Source organism: Symphodus melops (genome assembly GCF_947650265.1).
Source record: "Symphodus melops genome assembly, chromosome: 10".
Classification (NCBI taxonomy): Eukaryota; Metazoa; Chordata; class Actinopteri; order Labriformes; family Labridae; genus Symphodus; species Symphodus melops.
In genome coordinates this window covers 10891948-10901947 of record NC_136700.1, presented here as the reverse complement: position 1 = coordinate 10901947, position 10000 = coordinate 10891948, and the positions used below count along the sequence as shown (strand labels likewise).

The 10000-nt window shown below is 43.3% G+C and overlaps 1 protein-coding gene across 1 annotated transcript in view; it reads left to right on the top strand.

Annotated features, from left to right (window-relative positions):
• Positions 1–10000, top strand: part of rsrc1 (arginine/serine-rich coiled-coil 1) — a 104594-nt gene that overhangs the window by 40727 nt on the left and 53867 nt on the right. Inside the window, exon 6 of the mRNA XM_079354936.1 lies at positions 6644–6695. Coding sequence (XP_079211062.1) covers positions 6644–6695 — 52 coding nt within the window. The remainder of the gene's footprint in view (positions 1–6643; positions 6696–10000) is intronic.

The following is a 10000-nucleotide window of genomic DNA, read 5'->3' as shown; positions in this document are numbered from 1 at the left end:
GTGATAGCAGCAGAGCCATCAGCGGGAATGATTCCAAAGAGATGGGATTGGTGGGGTTGGGGGAGGGGGAGGGAGGGGGGGGGGTTGTCATTACTCAGACTTGTTTACATTCTAAATACGTAATGAAATCTTGTTGGTAATAATGACGGGAATAAAAGTTTGGGAAATTGTAAAAGTGGTGAAGTTTGAGAAATGAGCCCCGGCCTGTGAAATAGCATTTGGGGGCAGGAAACGACATTATTATGCAGTGCTCCTGCCTGCCTGAGACATGAAGATGAACTGCTGGCGGGCCATAAAATGCTGTTAGCCCTAGCCTGAAGTATGGCACATTGTAAAAGAGCCCTGATCCCTTATTGCCATTATATATAAAAGTATAGCCATACACAACATTATTTTTCATATAAGATGAGCTTGGATACAGAGGCCCAGGCCCCCCAAATACATACACTGATAGGCAGATCCCCCCCTCCCCTCCCCTTTTAAAATATATAAATAAACATATTGCCATGGAACCCATCTCTGCCCTGATCTTATAGACCTCGATATTAAAAACAGAAATATTGCATTTTCTAGGGGCTCTGTTTTCCCCTGTCCTCTTTTGGGTATGGGATATATCTGTGTGTTTGTTTGTGGGAGGGAGGGAGGGAGGCGGAGAGCAGGGAGAGGAGACGAGGAGGAAGCCCAAGCGGAAAGCAACAAATGAAAGGAAATGGAAACAGATGAAGACTTTAAAAAACATAATGAGATGAATATTGAGCATTTCAACTCCAGCACAAAAAGAGTCAGTCGAGGTGTGTGTGTGTCTCTGTGTGGGTGTGTGTGTCTCTGTGTGGGTGTGTGTGTGTGTCTGCGTGGGTGTGTATGTGTGTTTTTATTGAAACTTTATTGACAGATAATAATGAGTACATTGGCACAATTAGGATGAATGTTCGAGTAGATGGACTGATGATCTCGTTGAGGTCCCACGTTTCTCAACTTAGGGTTTCGGGACACTCTTTAAACTGTCGGGGGAGAAGATTGAACTTTTTTTGCTCTTGCATTGGTAGATTTTTTTTTTTAAATTAAGGAAGAAGAAAAGAAGATTTATCACGTGATAGAGATCACTCTGACTGTATTTACCATGAATCATGTCTTTAACACTGTGAGCATTTATTTCACTTCAAACAGAAGTTCAACAACAGCAGAAGTTATCTCAATGTTTTACTGCAGCTTTTGGTTTTATTTCTCTAAAAAGTGCTCATGAATATGATGGCAGCCTCTTCTGTTCTGAGAGAAAGGATAAATATGCAACATTATGAAAGATAACGTCACCTGGTAGATCTCTGCTATCAGAAAACACTTTTTTTTTTCCTTTTTTTTTGTAAATTATCGTCACTCATTTGTAGCCAGGTTATTTCAAGGAGTTTCTTTGCGAGTACATGATATTCCCTTCCGTGTTTTTGGACAATACTCACATCACAGGTCATTTGATGAATAGTTGGCTCAGGGTGTCAACGTAGCTTTAATCATAATGTAGCGTTTATCATCCCTGAATGAAGACGTGGACAGATTGATGTCAGAAGAGTTTTTTTTTTTTATCTGCTCAGTTGTGAATTAAGACGTGATGCTTTTGTATTATTAAAAAAAAGGGATTCAATCATTTCGTGAGACAGCGGTCTGACCATCTGACCACATTCTGGCTAACCGGGGCCTTTCTGACCTGCTCTGCTCCTCAGCGACAACTCAAACAGGCATTTCTTTATCTCTCGACCCATCACACTTTGCTTTGTCTGCTCAGCCTCGGGCCCAATAACAATGATAATGCTCAAACTGCTCTGGACCAGAGCAAGCCTACAAATAGATGAACATTCCCGCATGCTGTACCTCATTATAGACGGTGGAGCATTGTTTTTTTTTTACCAAGCCGAGTGAGGGGGTGTTTATTTTTCTAATGGGACGTGTTTATTTTTGACTAATGGGTCAGACGCTGGGCACTTAAGCGCTGCTCAGCGTGTCTCAGTGTGTCCGTCATCGCTGTGCTGAGGTAAGTGTACAAGCGTGAGGCCTGCTGTGGACGTACTTGACTTCCTGTCACAATTAGGGCAAGAGTTTAAGTTGACAAAAAGACACTCATTAATACCCACCAACAAAGTCCTCTAACTCCAACCGCAGTGACAATTTTAGTTTTCTTCATGGACCTTTGTATACATGGAGCACACATCTGTGTTTGTGATTTATGGGAGACAAATGTTTGTTTTTACTTTCACTTGAGTTGTACCATTTTGCAACAGGTGTGTGGAATGTTAGGTGTGTGTGTGTGTGTAAGGATTATGGGTATTTCATGATGGGGACTTCCTGTAGTTTTCAAAGTCTGAGGAGATTCCTTATTCTGGGAATGTCACAGTAAATCAAAATACTCCAGGTCGATAACAATAAATGTTTGAGTACATTCAGTTCAACATAACGAGTCTCTTATCTGTTTCTGTCTGAGTGTAGCCACACTTTGGTCCTGCCAGCTACCCACTAACATTTTAGAAATCACAAGTGAAAACAGCTCACGTGTGGGTATCAGTAATGGCTCTGTAAAGCGGTTCAGTTGAGATCGTCTCGGGGCAGCACGCGTTTTCTGGAGTTTCCATCGACTAAAACTGGAACATATTCCTAAATTACAGACTCGCACCGTCCTCTTATTTTGGCGATCTGACCCTAAAAGGTGGAGCTAAAACACGACAGTCAGTTGATTGGTCCCGTATGACAGCGGCATTAAAAGACAAACACAACCCCTGGCGTGTTTAAATACCCAGTCGATTGCTTTGTATTTTCCGGCTCTACTTCTCCTCGCCCCCACAGCCTGCTCTGAAACAAAGCTGGATTGCGTTTTGTAATATAGAGCCAGAGGTGTGTTCATTGTCCTGATATGAAGCGTCTGCAGTGCATAATACTTAAGAAGTTATTTCTCCTCTCCTTTTGATTACTTTCCTTTCTCCTCTCATAGAAAATACAAAAAATCAGCAGCGCCGGTCATATTTCAAGAGCAGCACGCCGCTGCTAAATGCGTATAGGGGAAACACTGTTGTGACAAAGTGGAAGATTTGCAGGATGTTGGCCTTTGTTTACTGTGTGGCGTTTTTCTTCTTTGTTGAGTTTATTAGCGGTGCACACTGTGTCGCGCTCCCATAATGTCATGCTATTACGTGGCTGACGGGGCTTAGACGCCGCCTAGCAAATAGGGCACGCATTGGCTGTGGGAACACAAACAGGATCTGGCTTTACCAAACCAAACCGTACTGATCCATACCGGACCTCTTGGTGGAAACGGGGACTTCATCTTTTTAATTTCAGCTGATAAAGAGGGATAGTTAATGGGACACTGACTGTTTTGAACACACACAGTAGAAGCATTAGTCATGGGGATGAAATCTTGCGTGTGAAAACGCCCAAAAAACAGATATCTTAACAACCCGGGATGTGATATAAGACAGGATGTTAGCACCTCTATCAGAAACCTTCCAGAAAAAACTACGTGGCCACTTTCTCTGTTATATGAGTGTGTAACATTTAGCATTTTCATTAAGTTAGTTCACTTTTTTTTTTCTCTCTTCATATTCCAACAGTCATTGTAGCACAGCTCACCCCATAAACAGGATTAAACCCAACACGACGTGATGAACACCTGTGTGTTCTCTGAGCATATTTCAGCCTCTCAAAAGTCTGTGGTCCTTTGTTGGAAAACAGTGGCAAACAGTTTGTTTATTACGCGATTTGTACTTGCTGCGTCCAACAAGGAATCAACCCTCATGATCAGACCATATTGCACAGATGCGTAGCTCTCAGAGGCAGTTTAGAGAGGTTGCAGAGCACCTTGTTCTGTTAACAGGATAACAATGCTGCATTACATAAGGCCAGTCTTTTACTCGATGTGTGACTGTGTTACTCACCTCCATCTTACTACATACACACACATTCACCTTCCCATCCTGCTCTATACCCATCTGCCATATGTAATATTCCCCGTCTTTGGTCCCCTCTATTATATTCTTCTATATCTTTGAACTCTCACCTCTGTCTCAGAAAGTAAAGATTTATTTTTGTGTTTTTTCTCCTCTCTCCCTGTTTGTGCTCTCCTTACATTATGCTAATGTGCACGGTTCTAATTGAGGGGCGAAGCCACTTCAGATGGGGCGGTTGCATCTCTCCCAGTGGGGGGAACACAGATCTGCCTCTGGGGAGAACAATTAATGCAGTTTTATTGTTTACTAATGAATTACACACAGAGGAAAGGAGCATGCCTGAGTTAAAGGGAAAAACAGATTGTTGGGAAACAAAAACATACATTGCCCTGTGTGCGTGCGTGTGCGTGCGTGTGTGTGTGTGTGTGTGTGTGCGTGTGCGTGCGTGTGCGTGCGTGTGTGTGCGTGTGTGCGTGTGTGTGCGTGTGTGTGTGTGTGTGTGTGTGTGTGTGTGTGTGCGTGTGCGTGTGCGTGTGCGTGCGTGCATTTGTTGAGGGTTATTTGTCAGGATATATATTTATTTTGTGGGCTGATTTCTAAATTGCTTTACAGCGCTTGTGATGGTGATAAGATATTTATTCATAATTAGCCTTTTTCAGCCTCCATTAAATTCTGTAGGTAGGATGAACAAACTTGTCTGTTTTTCTGTTTCTCTACTTCCATGTCTATTTAAAGCTAATACAAAAACACAAAAAAAAACCACTGCTGGGATAAGTTCTTCTCAAACAACTTGAGCACACTTACCACACTTGCGTCAATTTAGCTTTTTTTCCACAAGTAATAGAAAATCTGGGTTATTCTACACGTCTCATATCAGTGTCTTGAAATCTGTTTGTGGAAGTTTCAGCTGGAGCAGCTGTTGTCTTCATAGTCAGTGTTCAGTTACCCGGGGCTGGCAGAACTGTGTGAGTGTTTGTGTACTTGATGTGTGTGTGTGTGTGTGCATCGAGGATGCGTGGTCTTATACACATGCCCGTGGGCCAATGTAAACAAATGCTAATGTAATTACCGAGGGGGCGTCGTAATAAACTGTAACTAAGATGATTGCACAGCACACAGTGATCAGGTTAGTTTAGCTTGCGATGCATTATTGCTGTAAATGACTGGCTGCACCAAGACTGATTCCTGTGGCGTTCTAATTGTTCAGCGGGCTAAGCCTTTTGCCAGTTATCGGTTCCTACGCAGGATCATTATTATTATTTTTTTTTTAAACCATTGCTTCAGCTGCATGTCGAGGTACAGTGCGCATGTGTACCCGTCTATGTGCAGGTAAAGGCCTCTTCCTCTTCTCAGGTATAATAGTGATGAGTAATTTCAGCTGCCAAGAGATGCCACTCAGTGTGAGCGTGATCCACTGTGTCACACTTTCACACCCATCCATGTGGCATTAAGTGTACGTCAGTCTGTCTGCGGTGCTTTGATGTGCGTTCCATCTAGACTACAGCGCCCTGACAGCGCTGCATTAAAGAGGGTCATTATATTTCCCTGGCTGCCACCAAATCGAAAAGTGACGTTTTTACAAAGTGACAAGTTTACAGTTTGATAAATCAGATTTTTTATTTTTTTTTTTAAAGTATGTTGGGTTGGGCGGGGAGCATGGTGAAGGAATGGTGGGGAGAAAAAGGGAGGGGAGAGAAAAGCGCTGCCTGTCAGCGACGCCCCGGCCCTGTCGTCTAAACGATGCTCCCAGGCAGCGAATTCAGATCCCATCCCCATTAGCATTTAATTTCTCTCTAATCCTACACACAGGCTCCACTGCTGCATGGTAACGAGGGCCGCCGTGCCTCTGCAGCGCCAGGAAAAACCTCTGAGAGCAATGTGCAGCCTTTTTTTTTTTTTTTTTTTTTAATAGCCCTGTCATCGCCATCATTCTTCCTTGACAATTAAGACCCTCAAATCTAATAGCAGCGATATTGGAATTACAGCGAGGGCCTTTTGAGGGCAGAAAAAAAAAAAAAAAGAACTGCACCTCCCAATACAGCTGTCAAAGCATAAGGCCCCCCCCCTGTTCATGCCCGCTAAGCGATTGTGATGCACACACATACACACACACGCACAGGATGGGAAGGGAAGGGGAATATGTTGAGTCTTTTGGCTGTGATCTCTGTAAAATGTGCTCTCAGTGCCCTCTTATCCAACTCTCCAAAGACTTGTTACAGCAGCTTTTGTTTTCTCTTTTCCCTCTCTCTCCTCTCTTTGTCTCTAAATTTCTCTTCATCTCCTCCTCATTGATTCTCCCTGGTGTGTCAGAGATGTTGTTGCTTTCTGTTTTTCCAACGAGCAGGGCTTTTACAGACAACTACACTTGGTAGGTTGGTGAAGTTGTCCCCTGGTGCTCCACGAGGACACTTTAAAGGGAACGTTCGCTCAAATGGTTGCAGTCAGAGACGACCCCGGGTAAAATATATTGCAGCCTAAGGGACGCCACAGTTTGAGAGCTAGATAACTATGCTTTGTGTTACATCAGGCCCGCAGGGTGGTAAAGTAAACATGGCCTCTGCATTAATGTGTGCATGTCCCTGAGCTCAAGGCTCTAATCTGTTGCAGTCCCCAACCATCGTCCAAGAAAAGAATAGATGTGTTATTTAAATTTCCTCATGATAATAAAAGTCGACTTGTAACTGTATTCTGTTTTATCTGCTTCTCTTCTGCAGACTCCAGCAGAGCAGGCGAAAGTTCGGATGCATATGGTCCTGCAGGCTGCAGGTAAGAACGTGACTGTTCTCTCTCTCTCTCTTCTTTTGTCACAGTGGGGCTCAGAACGGTTGCCACACTCTTTGGCCACTTCGCCAATTGTGGCCAATGGTGTGACGGGAAAAAAAAAAAAACTGTGAAGGGCAGCCTCAGTCTGTAGTCTTCCTCACTGTAGAGAATCACAGGGTGGGACGTTTTACACCAAGGAGGACGGTCTAGATTGTTTGTTCTGCCAATTTCATAAAAGTTCTGTTTGTCGTTAAGAAATAAAAAAAATAAAAAAACTCCTGGTGATGTCATCTGGGGCTGTGCAGCATAGTCAATGTTTTCACTGTGAGCGAACAAATATATTTACAAATACACGACAACTCACTGTACATTTCAATGCATTCCTTTGCTGATGGTTGGGTCATTTATGTGCTTTAGTGCAGGAACTTGACAGTAAACAAACATTCAGTACAGATGTTGTACAGATTCATAAAAAATCCATAATGTTTAGAAAATATTCTCTCGTAAGAAATGTGTTTTAGACACAGACCTTTTTTTCCCCCTCAGTTATAATTTAAAAATAAAAATAAAAATCTGGCATTACATCTTCTCAATCACTCATCTCAACAGCGAAAAAAAGAACTAAAGAAAAAAAAAAGCAATCCTGTCGATACTTGTTTGTCGTTTGTTAAAGAAGGCATCTTTCCATTTTGCACCTTATCCAGTGAAAACCTGTCTTCACGTGGTCATCTAAAATCCTTCTGTTTTTTGTTGTTTTTAATGAATTTTAAATGGAGCATCACATTGCACCGAGTGTTCCTGTGATATCTTTTACTCTCATCTGCTCTAATGTAAGGACAGAAAGCTACACTAGCTAAAAGAGCTTTGTTTAGAAAAACTCGTCTGTAGGGCCACTCTGCAGAGGGTTTGGTACATCTTGAATATTTGGTAATAAGTGAATGGTGGAACGATTTTTGCAGCCGTAAAAATAAAAACGTAACTGTACCTGGTTGTAAATGGACCACAGCCAGTTTCGTTCTCATTTCCCCATACACACACACGCACACGCACACGCACACAGTGCCATAATCTCACACACACACACAGACCACTGCGTACACACTCTCTCCTTCTTTGAGTGCTTCTGGGCCTTTTATTCACTGCAGCTTAATTTCAAACACTCGTCCCTGTACATAAGTCATAGATGTCACCATGCACACGGTGTATATATTCCAGTGTGTATTCCAGGGTAGAGTTGCGAGCCAGATGTGACAGGCTGAGATTGACTGTGGAGAAAGATGTCTTCATGTTTACAGTCTCACTCACACACACACACACACACACACACACACACACACACGCACACACATACACACACGACCCAGCACTTCAGAACTGGGCTCTAATTTCACCACAGGAAATATATGAAAGTAGCAGGCATCTATACATCATCTATAAAGCACCGAGCGGCCACACACTTACCTCACTTAAGGCTTGTTCAGGCTTCCTGCAGGCCGCTGAACAATGCTGCAAACCCCTGCTGTTATTTCACTGGTTTTAACTTGTGAAGACACTTTTTATTTACTGGATCAAACTCGAATCGATGCATGATTTATTCACACGTGGGAATAATCAATGTTTGAAATGGAGGAAAATGTGAAAGCTTGTGTTTTATGCTTTATTTATTTCCCTGATTTAAATGTTTTTATTTTTTTATTTTATTTTTTTTTATTATTGTTTGTTAGACACCACAAAGCCACCACATTTAGTGCAACATGAGCCTCGAGGTTGCATTGCAGGTGAAGTGTCATAAAATGTGAACATGTGGCTCTAAGTGCAGCAGGCCTGGCTGCTGCAGACACCCGGCCAAGAGCCAGACGGGGGGACGAGAGGATAGGCTTTAATGTACTGGACATGTCTCTGGTTTTCCTCTCTCCTCCCGGAGGCTTTCAGAAGAACAGGTTTACGGCTCCGTCAAAGATTGTCCTGTGGCTGACGTGCAGTAAAAATACAAGTAGCCGCCACTTGTTTATGAATTTTGTTCAAGGTGCTTGAATTGATTCATCGTTTTAGTTCAGCCTTGTTTTCTGTCGCCTTCTCTTCATCATCGGGTGCCCACGCTAATTTCAATCACGTTTGTGTAATTACAAATATTCGGGGTATTTTATGTTCCCTCTGACCCTGCAGCTGCTGAGTCTATCGCAGCCAAATCTTCTCAATTCATCGGCTCATATCTCGTCTCATTCTTCCCTCTCTTGTCACTGTCCGTCTCACTGTCTTTGTTCCAGCCTTGTTCGCTGACAGAGGGTTATGGGGATGGAAAAGAGGGAGGGATGGAGGGTGAGAAGGAGGCAGCAGATGTTGGGAGGTTGTGTGAATGTTAATGTCCTGACGTAGCTGTGGAGCTTAAGCCTCCTCCTCCTTCCCTCCTCCGTTCCTCTCTGAGTGCCCGCCAGGCTTTCTCTCTCGGGGTCTCCTGACATCCTTAAAGCCTGTGGCTCTCCTCTCCTCTCCTCCTCTTCTCCGCTCTCTTCCACGGCTTTCTCCCCCATACCCTCCCTCCCACCCCTCCCTCCCTCCCACTCCCCCTTTCCTCCTTTTGTCCGTCTATGGACTCTCTCTAGTCAGTAGAGAGCAGATCATCCCATGGCTAAAGCGGCTCAGGCCTTTGTGTTGGGGGGCTCTGTGGACCTGTAATGAGCCCCCTCGGCTGGCCCGCTGGCCTGCTTAGCGCTCACTGGGGGCTTTGAGTGTGTGTGTGTGTGTGTTCGTGTGTGTGTGTGTGTGTTTGTTGTGGGATGAGGAGGTGAGAGGAGGAGGGCAACACTGGCCCCCAATGAAAGAGCTGGATGGATATGTTTATGGGTCACTTCCTGCTTGGCCTACATATCAAACACACACACACACACACACACACACACACACACACACCTCCCCATATTTCCGAGAAAATCTGCTAATTTCACCAATGACACAATATTTTCCACAGTTCAGTTAGCTTCATCTTTGGTTGTTCTCATAAAGATTTCTAAACAAAGCAAGCTTCATTTCTGTTAACGTGCAAAGAATATGCACATGAAGTAAACACATTTAAATAAATATATAAATCATGACGATCATTCATTCAGATGTATTTGACTTGTGACAGAAATAAAAATCGGATTGAAACCTCTACATGTTTTTCCATGGTTGATTAATTTGAGAAACGTTGCCTATCTTAGGACTTTTAATGGTTAGAAAAAAAAGAAGAAGAAAAAAAAACCTGAAGGCCAGGATAACTTCTAAAATGACTTCTTTTATCCACATTGCAAACATTTACTCTGAGAGAG